Source organism: Pan troglodytes, chromosome 23, assembly GCF_028858775.2.
Source record: "Pan troglodytes isolate AG18354 chromosome 23, NHGRI_mPanTro3-v2.0_pri, whole genome shotgun sequence".
In the NCBI taxonomy this organism is placed as follows: domain Eukaryota; kingdom Metazoa; phylum Chordata; class Mammalia; order Primates; family Hominidae; genus Pan; species Pan troglodytes.
In genome coordinates this window covers 53,056,178-53,072,397 of record NC_086016.1, presented here as the reverse complement: position 1 = coordinate 53,072,397, position 16,220 = coordinate 53,056,178, and the positions used below count along the sequence as shown (strand labels likewise).

General features: G+C 35.4%; 1 protein-coding gene across 4 annotated transcripts in view; it reads right to left on the bottom strand.

Moving 5' to 3' along the window:
- LOC129138555 (MAM and LDL-receptor class A domain-containing protein 1-like) overlaps positions 1 to 14,973 on the bottom strand; it is a 51,389-nt gene extending 36,416 nt beyond the window's left edge. The window contains exons 1-5 of one of the 4 annotated variants that reach the window (XR_010155940.1): positions 14,692 to 14,973; positions 13,606 to 13,752; positions 9,976 to 10,142; positions 4,245 to 4,337; positions 1,415 to 1,622 (exon numbers count right to left, since the gene is read on the bottom strand). Coding sequence is in view for 1 of the 4 variants with exons in the window: in XM_054676145.2 (XP_054532120.1) it covers positions 1,599 to 1,622; positions 4,245 to 4,337; positions 9,976 to 10,142; positions 13,606 to 13,723 (402 nt within the window). In the remaining 3 variants the exon portion in view is untranslated. Of the gene's footprint in view, positions 1 to 1,087; positions 1,623 to 4,244; positions 4,338 to 9,975; positions 10,143 to 13,605; positions 13,753 to 14,691 lie in introns of those variants that run through there. The other 3 variants (XR_010155939.1, XM_054676145.2, XM_063807680.1) reach the window with 3 other exon arrangements.
- Positions 14,974 to 16,220: the final 1,247 nt, after the last annotated feature.

Below are 16,220 nucleotides of genomic sequence, written 5' to 3'. Positions count from 1 at the left end.
TGGTTAGCCGATTACTTGGTTTAAAGCTAGGAGTCTGAAGTATTAACTGGATTGCTGTTGATGAACATGGCAGAAGGGGATTTTAGCCTTACTTTCTCATCTCCTCTCTCCTGTGTCCCTCCGCATTGCTCTTAATAAAATCCAAGCTTCCCAGGAGAAACCAATTATACAGAGCTTTTCACTTAAAAGGTGGCATTTATCTTATTATAATATTTTCACCTCTGCTCAACAAAACATCTCACTAAAATAAGACACTGCAGTAAAATAAATGTCAAATTTTTAATATCTTTTAAAAACCACCTGTTTGTGATATAGAAATTGGATTCATATCCTTGGAATTCATGTTTTCTAAAGAGACACAGGGATCTCAGTTGCTAAGTTATCTCATATGAGAATTATCCTGTGGATTGTAAATTAAATTATATTTTTGTTGAACTATGACTATGCTTGAATAGTAATGGGATCTCTTGTCATCACTTCTATCAAAGACTCTTCAGAAAAGGCCTGAAAGAAAGGTGTTGGGACACTTTGGCCCTCCCAAATGCCAGTCATGGCTGAAGTGATTTCTTTTTTTTTTTTTTTTTTTTTTTCAGACGGAGTCTCACACTGTCGCCTGGGCTGGAGTGCAATGGCGTGATCTCAGCTCACGGCAACCTCCACCTCCCACGTTCAGGCAGTTGTCCTACCTCAGCCTCCCAAGTAGCTGTGATTACAGGTGCCCACCACCACGCCTGGCTAATTTTTTGTATTTTTAGTAGAGACGGGGCTTTCACTATGTTGGCCAGGCTGGTCTTGAACTCCTGACCTCGTGATCTGCCTGCCTCGGCCTCCCAGAGTGCTGGGATTACAGATGTGAGCCATTGCACCCGGCTGGCTGAAGTGTTTTCTAGGCAAGTAAGAGGAGAGCGGCCCTTCCTCCAGGGCAGCCATGATGGCTGAAGTGATTTCTACAGTCATGGTAGCTGCCCTGGAGGAAGGGCCACCCTCCTCCTACTCATCCCTCCCAGCTACAGCTTCCAAGATGATTGACTAGAGAGGAAAAAAGCATACACAATAAAAGTTAGCAACCCAAACTATATGCCTCCAAGGCAAAGGTACAAAAAGTTTCCTTCTACCACCCATCTTCTCTTTAATCAAAGCACACACATTCGCACACCCAGCCAACAATAATCACAACTATTCATTTGTAGAATAAATTGAGAGATGTTGCAGACTTTGCAACAAGCACCAAAACATTAAGTTAAAATAGAGATCCCTGAAGGCATAGTACTAATAGTTTCAGAGCGATAATGCATATTTATCACATTTCATACATATGACTTACCTTTGCCTTGATAGAAACAAAGACTGTTTTAAATCCAACTAACAGTCTTGAATTAGAGCATGTAAACTAGTAAGCCATTCACTCACTTACAGCAAGTTGCTGGGTCTTCATCACTCTCATCGGAGCAGTCCTGCCGAGAGTCACAGACAGATTCTTTGGCAATGCACTGGCCACTAGTGCAAGGGAATTCGTCTGCAGAGCAAAGCTTTCTGGATTGGGTCTGTCCACAGGCATAGACCCAGAGGTGATCAAGGGCAATAAAACTTCTCTGGCTCTAAAGAGTCCCTTCAAAAATAATCTTTAGGAAGAAAAAGATTAATTTATGAGTTTGCAATCTCCTTAATAAGACAAAAAACTAAAGAAGGTTGATAAAGACAAAGTAGTCATTGAGAAAAAGTGTTTAAAGCAACCAAGGCAATATATAACAAAGTTCCTGTTTGATAAGCTCAACCCATGGTCATACGACTGATGTAACAAACCTGCACGTTGTGCACATGTGCCCTAAAACTTAAAGTATTAAAAAAAAAAAAAAACTGATGGAAACATTTGCTCCACTAAAGGCTCAGAGAAACCTCCCAGGATCAGGCAAAACACAAGCATCCACTTAACTATCAAAAATGTCCCTGACTGCAAACTTGTTACTTGGTCATCATCTTTACGGCTCTCTTTCTTTCATTTTCAAGGAAAATAAGAAGTATTGTCATTACTTATAGAACAAGAGCTGTAACTGCACCTGACTTATTTTTTAACTAGTGAAATTAGTATTTGAATACATGAAGAAAAATATCAGCCAAATGGAAACAGACACAATATAGGAATAAAAAAATGTAAGGGAATAAACATAAAACTCTATTCAACTTACATAAAAGAGTAACTTCTTTAATGAGAAAAGAAGTGTCAATTAAAGTAAATAAATTTTGTTGTCACCAATTGAATTGCTAGCTTTTCTGGAGATAAGCAATATTAGCAAATGAAACAACCACACATTGCTGGTCAAGTGTAAGATAATGTCAAAGTATTAGCATTCCTTGAGTTTCTACCAAGAGCAATTATTACTTAACACCAAAAGTACAGAAGTACAAATAGCTGACTGTATCACAGATAACTAATTATTTGCTGTCCAGAACATTAGCCATGAGCTACAGAGGACTATTTCAATTCAAATTAATGAAAATAAAATAAAATTTAGTTCCCTCAGTCACAGTAGCCAAATTTCAATTGTTCAATAGCCTCATGTGATGAGTGGCTACCATACTGGACATCAGATATAAAGCATTTCCATTAGGCAGAAAGTTCTATTAAACAGCACTAAATGTGGTTAAAATTCCAGCCAGATACTAAGAATTAAAATTGACTTCCTTCAGTTTCATCCAGCTTAAAGTTTCTGAATAGATTTTCTTTTCAAAACACGAGGGATAGGTCAGGTGCGGTGACTCACACCTGTAATCCCAGCACTTTGTGAGGCCAAGGAGGTGGATCACTTGAGGTCAGGAGTTCGAGACCAGCCTGGCCAATATGATAAAACCCATCTCTACTAAAAATACAAAAAATTAGCTGGGCATAGTGGCACATGCCTGTAGTCCCAGCTGCTTGGGAGGCTAACACAAGAGAATTGCTTGAGCCCAGGAGGTGGAAGCTGCAGTGAGACAAAATCCCAGCACTGCACTCCAGCCTGGGTGACAGAGCAAGACTCCATTTCAAACAAACAAAATACGAGGGATATATACTTGTTTGTTCATTAATAATTACTTAAGGTCAGATTTTCAGTTTGCAAATATGTCTAATAATTTGGTTTAGAAAATAATATTAAATTTAAATCATATCCAACAATAAGAAAACTTTGTATGCTGCTACATACTTTTCCCATAATGAATATCATACATGTAAAAATTATTAATGTATAGCTGTATATTTTCATAGCAGCAAGAGATCAGAAATGCAGAAATGATATCAATTTGAGGTTCAAAAATTGATGGTTTTACACTTAGATCTCAAAGGCCTATAATTATTGAACAGCTAATTACATTACATATCCACTTGAGAACCTGGAATAACTCTCAAATTCATTTTCTTTACAGTTTACTTTGTTTTACCTTTGAGTTAAAACAAAATTTAATCTTCAGTTTATAAAAAAAGAAACTTGTTTAGTACCTGAGAAGTTATAAAAACAGATATCAGCCTATGAAAATTAAATAGTGTCAAAATGTTTACTCAATAGGCTGTGATAGGATGTATAAATGGAATATCACTATAAAGAAATGAAATTGGCTTCATAACCCACACATATAATCAGTATCATCATTTTATACTCACACTCCAGCATAAATAAACTTACGCATTCCGTATATCATGTTGGTGCAAAAATAATTGAGGTTTTGGCCATTAAAAGCAATGGCAAAAGCCACAATGGCAAAAGCTGCAATTACATTTGCACCAACCTAATACAACACAAATATCAATTTAATTTTTTAAGAGAAAGCATTCCTATTGAGCCTATGTATATTTCATATGTTTCTTGGCATACATAGAGCTTTCCATGTGTTATAAAGATATGAATTATTGCATTCAAAACATTTGCCTATACTCTACTAAGTTTCAATACCAGTTTACTATTTACCTACTTCATAATGCAATTTGTTTCCCTGGGGCAAAGCATGGTGCTGTGGAGCAAGAAAGGAAGGCTGTGGAGAATGAGGAAGCTGTGAACAAGAGTGGATACACTCTATGTCCCCCGCCATGGGAAATTTGGTCTCAGAAGGAAAAGGTACAATTTAAAAAGTGAGCAATCACTCTCCCCAAATATACAAGCACGCATCCCTAACTTAAATGTTAATTTAACTTTAGCAGTGTATGATCAATTTATTACTGCAAAGCTAAAACTTAAACCATGATAAAAAATACTTTTTTTTTTCTTTCATACCTTAAATGTCTTCAGATCTTCTGGTATTAACACATCTGCTTTCACCCATTGGCTGTGAGTTGATATGTTGTATGTCCAAAATATTTCTTCTTCCTTTGATTTGAAGAGAAAGACATCACTCATTACCCATATTCTAATCTTCACATTTACATACATGCTCTTTTAATTACATTGTAGTAGGTATTACCTTACCTGTATGATATAAAGTACTAGGAAATCTAAAGTCTTGGTAGTCAAATTGAAAAAGCTGAATATCATTAAAAAATAAGAAAATGAAGCATGTTTATGTAGTAAAGCTGCTTTTTGTAGATAAACAGTATTAGGATGGAACAAAAATTTGGATGAAATCTTTTAAAAAAACAGTACTGCGTTTCAAAAATAAAATTCTAAATAACAGTTAATAAGATCAGCAATTTAAATGTTGATCTCAATAACATTATTACATTTTGTAATATTGCCATGATACTAGAAAAGAAAAAAGATTACAGGCAAACAATATAAAGGTTAAAAATGTTGTCAGATGCATTTTCTGCACAATTTCAATTTATACTAAATATTTTTTCCTGTGGAAACATTTGGTCCAAGTTCCAAACAATACAGTTACATTCTGAAAATTATATTCTTAATTTGGTCATTCTATCAAAGGCCTATTTACATCTTTTAGAGAAATCTATGTTATGTACCTGTACAATGATCATTTTTCAGATTGCAAAATCTATGTAAAATTGTTACTACATGCTATGAGTGTAGTAACAAGCCTTTACTGCATTCAAAACATGTATTGAATGTAAGAAGCTCAATAAAAGTCTATGGTGAAACTCCATCTCTACTAAAAATACAAAAATTAGCCAGGCGTGGTGGTGGGTGCCTGTAATCCCAGCTACTCAGGAGGCTGAGGCAGGAGAATAACTTGAACCTGGGAGGCGCAGGTTGCAGTGAGCCAAGATGCCACCACTACATTCCAGCCTGGGTGACAGACCATGAATCCGTCCCAAAAAAACTAAATAAAATAAAAAAGTCTATAAGGTACTCAAAATTTTGTCTACGGCATGTATGGCATTGGTCTTTATGATTTATGTTGATGCTTTTATGCTCTGAAATCTTATTTTTATTTACATTTTATTAGACATTCAAATTCACATTTCTTCCCAAAAATAGACCAAATTGTTCATAATGTTTACATATAGAATGCATGAATTTTTAGGTAACAATATGGTAAAAATGTGAAGATTGACATAATTATGTCTCAGGTTGAGCTCTGAGCCTGGCTCTATCCCACTTTCTAGCATGAGATAGAAAACGGCCCTGAAAGGTAACATCTTGTTTTAATCCAAATAAGTGATATCAATATTTGTGTCCTCACTCAGCCTCACATATTTTATGCATGCCCAAGATTTTCTAAAAATGAATCTACTTTCAACTTAGTCCTGCACCCTCAGATGCCTACTCCAAATTTCCAAGACCTAAATATTTCAGAAGATAGTCTAAATCCATTACAATTTACTTCATTACTTATTCATATCAACTGTGAAGATTTCCACAAGACAATGAAGCACATGGGGTGGACATATTTTCGGCTGATAGCTTTCATGGCGGATCAGGATGAACTGGAGTTATAAAAAGTTGAGACAAGCAACTATTTTTTCTTCTGCTTATTTCTTACACAACTTCAGTTATTTAGCATCAAAACACTTACACCCTACACAGATGCTTTTAGTGACACCTCTTGGCAAATTGCATTCACCACTTTCTCCCGTTTTCATTTTATGAAAATAATTTAGAGCTATTGTACTCTTTTTTCACAGTGGCTAATTGATTCCCCTCTGCTCCCCCTGAAGATGGGTGCACTTACATTTTTGAAAAGTGAGCAGTGTTCTTTCCAAACTTAAATGGTTTTTCATAAGCCAAGTTCATAGTACACAGTGAATGAGATCTAGATTTTTCTATACATTTTCCAGTCTGATGGCACTAGCAATGTTTTGTAAAAAGAATTTATTCTAAGTGAAATCAGGTTTCATTTTATTTCTGTTCTTACTCTTCCACTTTCTAGTTACTTTTCACAGGTGTTAATGTAAAAAAGAAATCTCCAACTCAGCAAAGCTTTTCAAGTGATGTTCTACTTTTATCTTAAAATCAGTAAATAATTTTTTTAAAATATATCTTTGCTCCGCCGGTCCAGGATCAATAATGCCGATTTACCTTTCAAGAAAAATATTTAACATATTTATTAACACTCTATCTCTTAGAGATGCCAGTCTATGCTTTTCTCTTCCAGTGAAGAAATCAAGGGTACCAAAGTCAATGTTGTTGAGTTTCACTACTTTTGATCGCATCTAGGAATAAGACCATGTAATTTGGTAAAGAATTACAAGTAAATTTGGTTGTAAAGAAAAACTACATGTAAATTTCTTGGTAAATAATTACATGGAAACCCTACACAGAACAAAAGTAGGCTGTTGCTATGAGTATTATTTTATAGATCATGGACGCAGATCTAACCCAAGAATGGTTAGATGGTACAAACTAGAATTGCTACACACTTGAGCTGATTCTAAAGAGTGAACTTTTTATTTAACAACTTGCCTTCACCTGAGTTTTTCACTTCTCAAGTTCTAATGTCCTCTGGAAATAAGGAAAACAACCTTCAGCATTCTTGCTAGATATTTCTTGGCTTACCTCCTCACATTTATAGAGTAATAGATATTCGCAACACAAAACAGCATTCTGTTCATGGAAAGATGTAAATCCTCATTTTCATCAAGAGCTACTTTTTTAAATGATAGGTTTGGAGTCCTTTTAAGTGTGTGATAAAACATTGACTAGGGACTTAAATGTACTTTGATGCAGATTTTGCATCAGTGAGCAACATATGTATAGAGGATAGCAAATAGTGTCAGAAAAGACGGGACACCTCACAGGATACTAACAGATCAAACATCAGTCAACAATCTCTAAGATGTATATCCATTTGGTTCTGGTTAATACACTAGATCATTTCCCTATGATTAACTTCTTTTCTTATAATATGAGAGACAGAATCTTGATAACTGTATTACTGATTAATAGAGTTGATGATGTGTGGTATCTAACGTCATTTTTATATGATGTAACACTTGAAGCCAATTTGTTTTCACTCTTTTCTTGTATGGTTCTAAAGCCACCAGAAGAATGGCATGGCTCATTTTCAGTAATTCCAATCTATACACATTCATAATTACATACATACTAAATACATACTTTCATAATTACATAATACATATACACATTCATAATTACATACACAATACATACTCACATTCATAATTAAATACACAATTCCATTCTACATGCATTGAAACTTTTAAAATACATCACTCATTTTCAGAGCAGATTAAAATAATCCTCAGGATTAGACCGTATTATAATACAAATTTCCACTTAAATTTAGGCTAAAAATTCATTCAATTTTCATGAAATAATTAATTATCTGTCATCTGAAAAGCATTACCATAGGCCCACATATATAATTTAACCATTTTAACTGTAATTTAAACTCATCGAAATTATTCTAGAATTTCTCTACTATGCCTTTATTGAAGAAGGAGTTGGAAATCATAGAATGTTGTAGATTGCATGGAGGCTTGCTGGGATTGGTTCAAACAGCACAGGTGACAGCAACTGAAATATTGAGGCATGAATGGTGGAACATACATGGATACAGTTAAATTTTTTCTCTCTTCCTTTTTGGTAAAATTGATCCCACGTATCTGGACAGTTTGTAATGCTGCAGGAAGGATAGGGAGATGTTGTCCCCTTTTCTTCCTCCCCCCACACCTTACCAAATGGAGTGAAATATATTAAATAGATTGCAGGGCAGTGACTACAAAGTACTATTGCAAAAAACACAAAAACATAACAAGTTCCAGAATGCCAGGAAAATTATATCTCATTCAATTAAAAAAGAATTTATATACATATGTATATTACTTTATATATCTATATGTGTGTATATGGATGTGTGGGGAGATATATATATATATATAATCACATCCACATATCTACAGATATGTGATATATATATGACATCCGTATTTATCTATCTATATATTTATATCTATATTGATGTGTAGAGATATATATCTATAGATATCTCACATACATATAGATGTAATTATGTGAATCATATAAATCTGGATACATAAAATAATAAATATATTATTTGTTATATATTATATTACATATAATTATACATTATATATTATTTATTATGAATATATTTATTCATCTCCAGTTTCTGGCAGATAGTTCCCAAAAACCTGTTAATTTCCTAATCAGTAGGGATGTTAATAGAATCTTATGGGACTCATCACCAGAAAGATCAAGCTATGATTAGAAGCTTGGAACTTTCAGCCCCACCTCTTGGGGGAAGAAGAGAGGGGCTGGAGATTGAGCTAATTTAGTTCCCAAAAACCTGTTAATTTCCTAATCAGTAGGGATGTTAATAGAATCTTATGGGACTCATCACCAGAAAGATCAAGCTATGATTAGAAGCTTGGAACTTTCAGCCCCACCTCTTGGGGGAAGAAGAGAGGGGCTGGAGATTGAGCTAATAAATGATCATACCTATGTGACAAATCCTCTATACAAATTCCTGAAGTACAGGTTTCAGAGAGCTTCTAGATTGCTGAACGCATTTTGGTTCCTAGAGGGTGCACACCCGGGAATGCATGGAAGAGAAGCACCACCCCTCTTCCCACATACTTTGCCCTATTCATCTCTTCCATATGGTTGTTCATCTACATTTTTAATAATAAATGGGTAACATGAGTAAAGTGTTTTCCTGAATTCTGTGAGCCATCCTAGCAAATTATCAAACCTAAGAAGGGGGTCATGGGAACTCCAATTTATAGCTGGTAGGTAAGAGGCACAATAGGAAGCTTGTGATTGACATCTGAAGTAGGGGTAGTCTTGTGGGCCTGAGACCTCAACCTGTGGAATCTGTACTATCTTCACGTAGCAGTGTCAGAATTGAGGCAAATCAAACGACACTCAGTTGGTGTCCACTAGAGAACGGAATTGCTGTGTTGGAAAAAAAACATGCATCTGGTGTCAGAAGTGAGATATTGGGAGTGCTGAGTGCGTAAGAGTAGAAAAAGCAGGGTGTTTTCCTATACTATGGAATCAGCTGTCAGTTTGTTTTTATCTGTTATACTAATTGGAGTACTCACCCAGCTTTACACTTTAGAACTCATTGAGCATATTGGACAAGGAGAGAGAAGAAGAATGGACTCACTCTACCCAGTGTGCTATTGTTCAATATTTAATCAATAATTACCAGTCTTAAAAATTATGTCTACTGCTACCCAAACAAGTAAGTTTTAACCATTATATTTATAGTTCTAATGATATGTAGATGTAATGTCCAAAACAGATCACATCAGAGCTTCAATACAGAGCTCACAATACAGAATCTCAGCTATCCCATTTTTATTAGATCTATAGTTTCTTTAATATAATTCCATGAATTTTGAAAACTTTATGAAATAATATTGGGCAAGTTATCACATTAACTTTTGTACATGAGAATGTCCCCTATCCTAGTTTCTTAATCATTCTTTTTAAAAGTACACCAAATAAAGTCAAGTTAAAGAATAAAAGCCTATGCGCAACTGAGAAATCAAAACACAAGTTGCCAAGAGTTAGAAACTTCATTGATTCAATGAATTTGAAATAAATGCAACTTTCTTCTTACCTTATTATTATACAGTCTTACTCTCAGGACACTGCTTTCCATTGCATAATAGAATTGAAGATGACAGCTCTTGCCCAGGCAATGACACACAGAGCTATTTAGGTAAGCCCTGCTGTCTAAATGGTTAAGAGTGAAAGCATGCTTAGCGCCTACCCATACATAATAACCTGAAAGATAAAAGAAAAAAGAAGCAATTTAGGAAAACATTAGCTTCTTTCTGTCTGACTAAAACTATCACATTTCTGAAGTTTTCAAAACCAGACTTAAAACACAAATATTTTACTTAAAAGGATAGAGTGTTTTCAAATGATTACATCAACTACAAATAACAGGTTTTCATTTTTATATATCATTTCCAATATGTAGAGAAATCTCCTAATTTCTATAATCAAAATTTGATAACACCCTTTTGTAAAAATTCAAGATTCCTGTAAAAGAAACCTACATATACAAATTGCTATACCACCAAATTATTGTCATTTTCTTTTAAATATGACAATTCAATTCTTTTTTAATCAAGAATTTCTCTTCATCCTTCCCAGAATTCTTGCCCCTCTGGATGATTTTTTGATTTACTTTTTGTAGAAAATCCTTTATAGTTTTAGGAAATACAACTTAAAATGTCTTCTTTCTTACCAAGCCACATAGAGTTATGAGATATCTACAGTCCTTTTAAACGTCACCTATGGATTTTGTTTTACATAAAGATATTGTATATAAATTTTTCCCCATCTGATATTTAAAACCAGTTGGAGCTGTTCTTGAACTTAATAACAATGACAACACAGATTTATAAAGAGATTTCTATAATTTTACAACTTCATTTTCAAAAATAAAGTCTGAAATGCTTCTTCATGCTACTGAAACTGCTGCACGTCTCTGACATTTATTTAAAAAGAAGTCTCTAAGGAAACCCAAATACAACAAGAAAGACAAAAACAAGAACATGAGACCAAATTTTAGCCTCACATATTTACAGCTACAGCAAATACTAAGCATAATATGATCCTTAACTGGATAAACGTAATGTAAAAGCTTACACTATTTACATTAATGTCTTTTGCACAGTAAATCATGTCTGACTTTCAACAAAAAATTACAAGGCACCTGCAAGGCAAAAAGCAGTTTGAAAAGAGTAATTCTAAAAAGTAAAGTCTATTAATCTTTTTAAAAATAGTCTGTACACTATTCACAATAGCAAAGACATGGAATCAACCCAAATGCCCATCAATGATAGACTGGATAAAGGAAATGTGGTACATATACACCATGGAATACTATGCATCCATAAAAAGGAATGAGATCATGTCCTTTGCAGGAGCATGGATGGGGCTGGAAGCCATTATCCTGAGCAAACTAATGCTGGAACAGAAAGCCAAGCACCACATGTTCTCACTTATATGTGGGAGCTGAACAACTTGAACACAGACACAGGGAAGGGGAACAACACACACTGGGGCCTGTTGAGGGGTGAGGGGAGGGAGATCATTGGGATAAATAGCTAATGCACGCTGGTCTTAATACCTAGGTAATGGGTTGACAGGTGCAGCCAACCACCACAGCACATGTTTACTTATGTAACAAACCTGCACATCCTGCACACGTAGCCTGGAACTTAAATAAAATAAATAACCATAATAATAATATTACTGCTACCCCCAAAAAATAAAAAAATAAAAAATAATAATCTGCACAGTAAAATATATAAATATAATGCTAAAGACAGCAAAAACGAATTACATTTATAAATTGTACAAAAAAGAAATTAAATTTCATGCAATTCTAATACATTCTATTAAAAACATATTAAGATACACTAGGAAATAAATAAGAAAATATTAGCAAGTATACACTTAAAACAAAAATAAATTAAGACTTTAAATTAAATGCCCAATAGGCAGAATATAACCTAGACTGGCCATAGTGTCAAGGAGAAAATTCATGTACCAGAAGCCCTGAAATGTAACTCAAAATAGAGTAAATTATATAGAAAATAAAAAGGAGGAGTCAGGTTATGGAGTGTGAACATTAGTTGTGTTTAATAGAAACTCAAGATGAAAAGATTAGAGGGAGTAAGAGAGAATTACTTGAATAAAATAACATAATTTCCGCAAGTGATGATATATGTGCATTCTGAGCATTAAAAATTAAACATATACTCATTCCTGCACTCATCATACTGAAATTTTCAAATAACAAAGATAAAGAAACATTTTTAAAATCTGCATTAAACTAAAAACCATCACATGCACTCAGACTTCTCCGTCACTACAGCACATATCAGGAGCTAAAGAGGGAAAATCACCCTGTACTTAGAAATTAAAAAAAAAATTCTAAAATTGTATGACCAGATAAATTATTATTTCGAAGTGAGAACAATTTTAAAACATTTTAAGTTTACAGGTAGTATGGGAGCTCATCACCACAGATCTTTTCTAAATAAAAGAAAAATTGATTAAAGAGTCAACCTTTGCAAGGGGATAAGGGAACCAAGAAGGAAAGCATAAAATCTAAAAAACAATGGTGAGTAAGAAAAATAATGAAATATATAAACTTACTAATTACAAGTATCATAACAAGATATTGACTTTAAAACTCTTTAAAATGTTCAACTGTAACTCAGGACCAAAAAATAATTAAATGATAGTTTGGTCTTTCTCATGTTCAAGAAGGCAGAAATACTAGAGCACTTTAGGATTTGTTAAAGAAATTTCATATAAAGAATATACCCTAAAAATTAAGAACAGTCATAACAATAAGATATATAAATTAAAGCTTCCAGATCAGTGAAAAAAATAAAAATAAAAATGTAACAATACTCACCCCTCCAAGAAAAGGAAGAAAGAAAAAAAAGCAAAAAGAATAAAAGTAAACAGAAAATACAAATTAATATGTTAGCAAGAGGAAGAAACTCATTGACAACAGAGCAGTGTTGAAAGAAAGAGAGAAAGAAAGAAAGAAAAAGAAGGAAAGAAAGAAAGAGAAAGAAAGAAAAAGAGAAAGAAAGAAAGAAGGAAAGAAAGAGAAAGAAAGAAAGAAAGAGAAAGAAAGAAAGAGCTGGCTGACTTGGCTGGGCATGATGGCTCACACCTGTAATCTCAGCACTTCAGGAGGCTAAGGTGGGTGGATCACTTGAGGTCAGGAGTTTGATACCAGCCTGGCCAACATGGTGAATTCCTGTCTCTATTAAAAATTCAAAAATTAGCCAGGCATGGTAGCACGTGCCTGTAGTCCCAGCTACTTGGGAGGCTGAGACAGGAGAATCACTTGAACCCAGGAGGCGGGGGTTGCAGTGAGCCGAGATCTCACCACTGCATTCCAGCCTGGGTGACAGAGTGAGACTCTGTCTCAAAAAAAAAAAAAAAGCCTTTTAATACTTTTTGTTCACACGATAATAAATCCTGAAGGAAATAATAAAACTTAAAAAATATTGTTAACCTAGTATAATTCTTGTTTTACACTGTTGGAAACATAATTGTTATTTTCACCTTCATCTCCTATGGCAGAATGTATTTTCAATAAAATATACTCAGTATATTCACCAAGGCCTCCTATGTAATGTCTTATAACTAGTCACCATAAAGCAGAATTCTGAAAGTAATACGTAAAAGATATTATTTTTTTTTCTACCTTCATCATCACCTCCTTGATCCTGCTGAAGTGTGGATTCGAATGCAGGGATCTCTCTCACTTTTGTGCGCATCCAGGAAATTTGGCCACCAGAGGCTTCTGACGTCCACTCACACATGTCAAATTCAAACCCACAGGCCTGACACACTAAACGGGAGAAAAAGATCTTGGTGGACTATTAGTCTGCTAGAGTGGCTGCTTAACCAAGTTATGTGTTGTAATCAACCAAAAGGCTTATATACACACATACACATCAGCACACACTAATTTATATCTGGAAATTGGAATTCAATAAGCCTTAGAGTGTACCAGCAACTCCATTTTGCAAAAATTTCTCAGTTGATCCACATGTACAATATCCTCTCAAATGTGACCCATTGCCATAAAAAAAGGAGATTCCTAGTTTTTGTTGTATGTGTCACCACTTCAGTCACAATATGTTTTAATTTTTTTAAGAGACAGGGCCTTGTTCTGCCACCCAGGCCAAATGCAGTGTTGCAATCATAGCCCACTGTAGCCTCAAACTCCTGGGCTCAAGCAATCTTCCAGCCTCAGCCTCCCAAGTAGCTAGGACCACAGGTGCATGCCACCATGCTCAGGTAATTCTTTTTTTTTTTTTTTTTTTTTTTTTTTTGGTAGAGATGACATCTTGCTATATTGCCCAGGCTAATTTTGAGCTCTTGGCCTCAAGCAATCCTCTCATCCCGGCCTCCCAAAGTGCTGGGATTACAGGCATGAGCCACCATACCCAGTCAACGATTTTTAAAATGGCTTTATATTTTACCTTACCTACTTTATGGGATTAGATTAGTTAGTTTAAATTATTTACTATTCATAATCACACTGAAATTTTATAGAAGAAACTTTGCATACCATTCCACAATGGCTTTAGTTTGTTTCACAAAATGACATCGCCTTAAATTGATATATTTAGTATAAACCACCACAGCCTCCCAATAACACTCCAGCTAAAACTAGGACATTAATGTCAACAAAGGTTGGCGTGTGCACTTTCCTGTGAGTGGTCTCTGAGTCTCACATATTGCATATATACCAGAAAAGTGAATATCTCAATTTAACACTTACATCTCAACTCTTCATCTGTAGCATCAAATCTGCAGAGATCTGTATCTGGATGACATAGCTCCCGCTCAACATTCAATGCTTCTTGACACAGTAAAATTCCATCTGTTAAATTTAAAGATTGGCAAGAAGTGAAATGCAGGTGCAACTGGAAAGACTCAAGTATTTTGCTTTAATGTTAATATTCATTCTACAAAGCACTCTGTAACCAATTTCTCTTTATGGTATCATCACCCTTTAGGTAACCCTATCTCTCTCTCTCTCTCTCTCTCTCTCACACACACACACACACACACACACACACACACACACACACACCACTCAAATAGAGACAGAGAAAAACAGAACAAAACAACTATGCCAATGTTTCAGAATTTTAATCATATCTCCATAATGACAGGCAAGCCCCAAAGCCAATCCTTCATAGGAGTAAAAAAATTGCCCTAATGTTGGAACTCAGAGTCTACTATTTGAAGGACAGTTGTACGTGTGTCCAATACAAGATATGGTGCCCCTTAAACGTGGAAGGTGGATCTTCCCTTGAACTGCTTTCTCTGGAGCCTTCTCAAATTGTGTCTGTTGGCCGGCCATGGTGGCTCACACCTGTAATCCCAGGCGTGGGCTGGCCTTTGGGAGGCCAAGGAGGGTGGATCACCTGAGGTCAGGAGTTCAAGATGAGCCTGGCCAACATGGTGAAACCCCGTCTCTATTAAAAATACAAAAATTATCTGGGCGTGGCGGCATGCATCCATAATCCCAGCTACTAGGGAGGCTGAGGCAGGAGAATTGCTTGAACCCAAGAGGTGGAGGTTGCAGTGAGCAAAGGTCACGCCACTTCACTCCACCCTGGGTGACAGAGCGAGACTCCATCTCAAAAAAAAAAAAATTGTGCCTGTGTTTTTGTTTTCTTTTCCCCAAGCCCCCCAATATAAGACTTGAAGGTAGACTAGGAGTCCTTTCTGCCCATACCACTTGCAGACAATTCTCCCTCTGACCTTCCTAAATACCCAAGCTTTGACTCTCATGTCAAATGGCACCCCTCACTGTTCCAGCTTGTTACAATCACCTACAGACACTGTAGGTGAGCCCTGAGGATGCCCTGCCCCTCAACCCCTGAAGATTCTAGCTCTGAGCTCACTGTCATTCTCTGTCATGTAAATATTCACTTTTATTTGCTTCTCAGTTTCGGTCTCTTCTTATTGATGACTTTGAAGGAGAACTTTGATGAAAAACAACCTTTGCCACCACTCTTCAAAAGAAGTATTACCATTACTAATGATGATAACGTTTCCTTGTCTTCAAGTGGTCCACTCACCAACCATCATCCCTATCTGTCCAGCTCACTTCTTTTCATATCTCTACTCTAACAATATTTCAGCTGCGCCAGCTTCTACGAGCCCAGGATCCTAAATTATTTTCAGTTATTTCCCTCACCTATCTTGTCTTCATTTCCTTTATTAGAGATGTCAGACAAGCAATCACTCCCTGGCCATGCTCATACTTCTCCATACTCTCATGGCAAAAACTCTAGA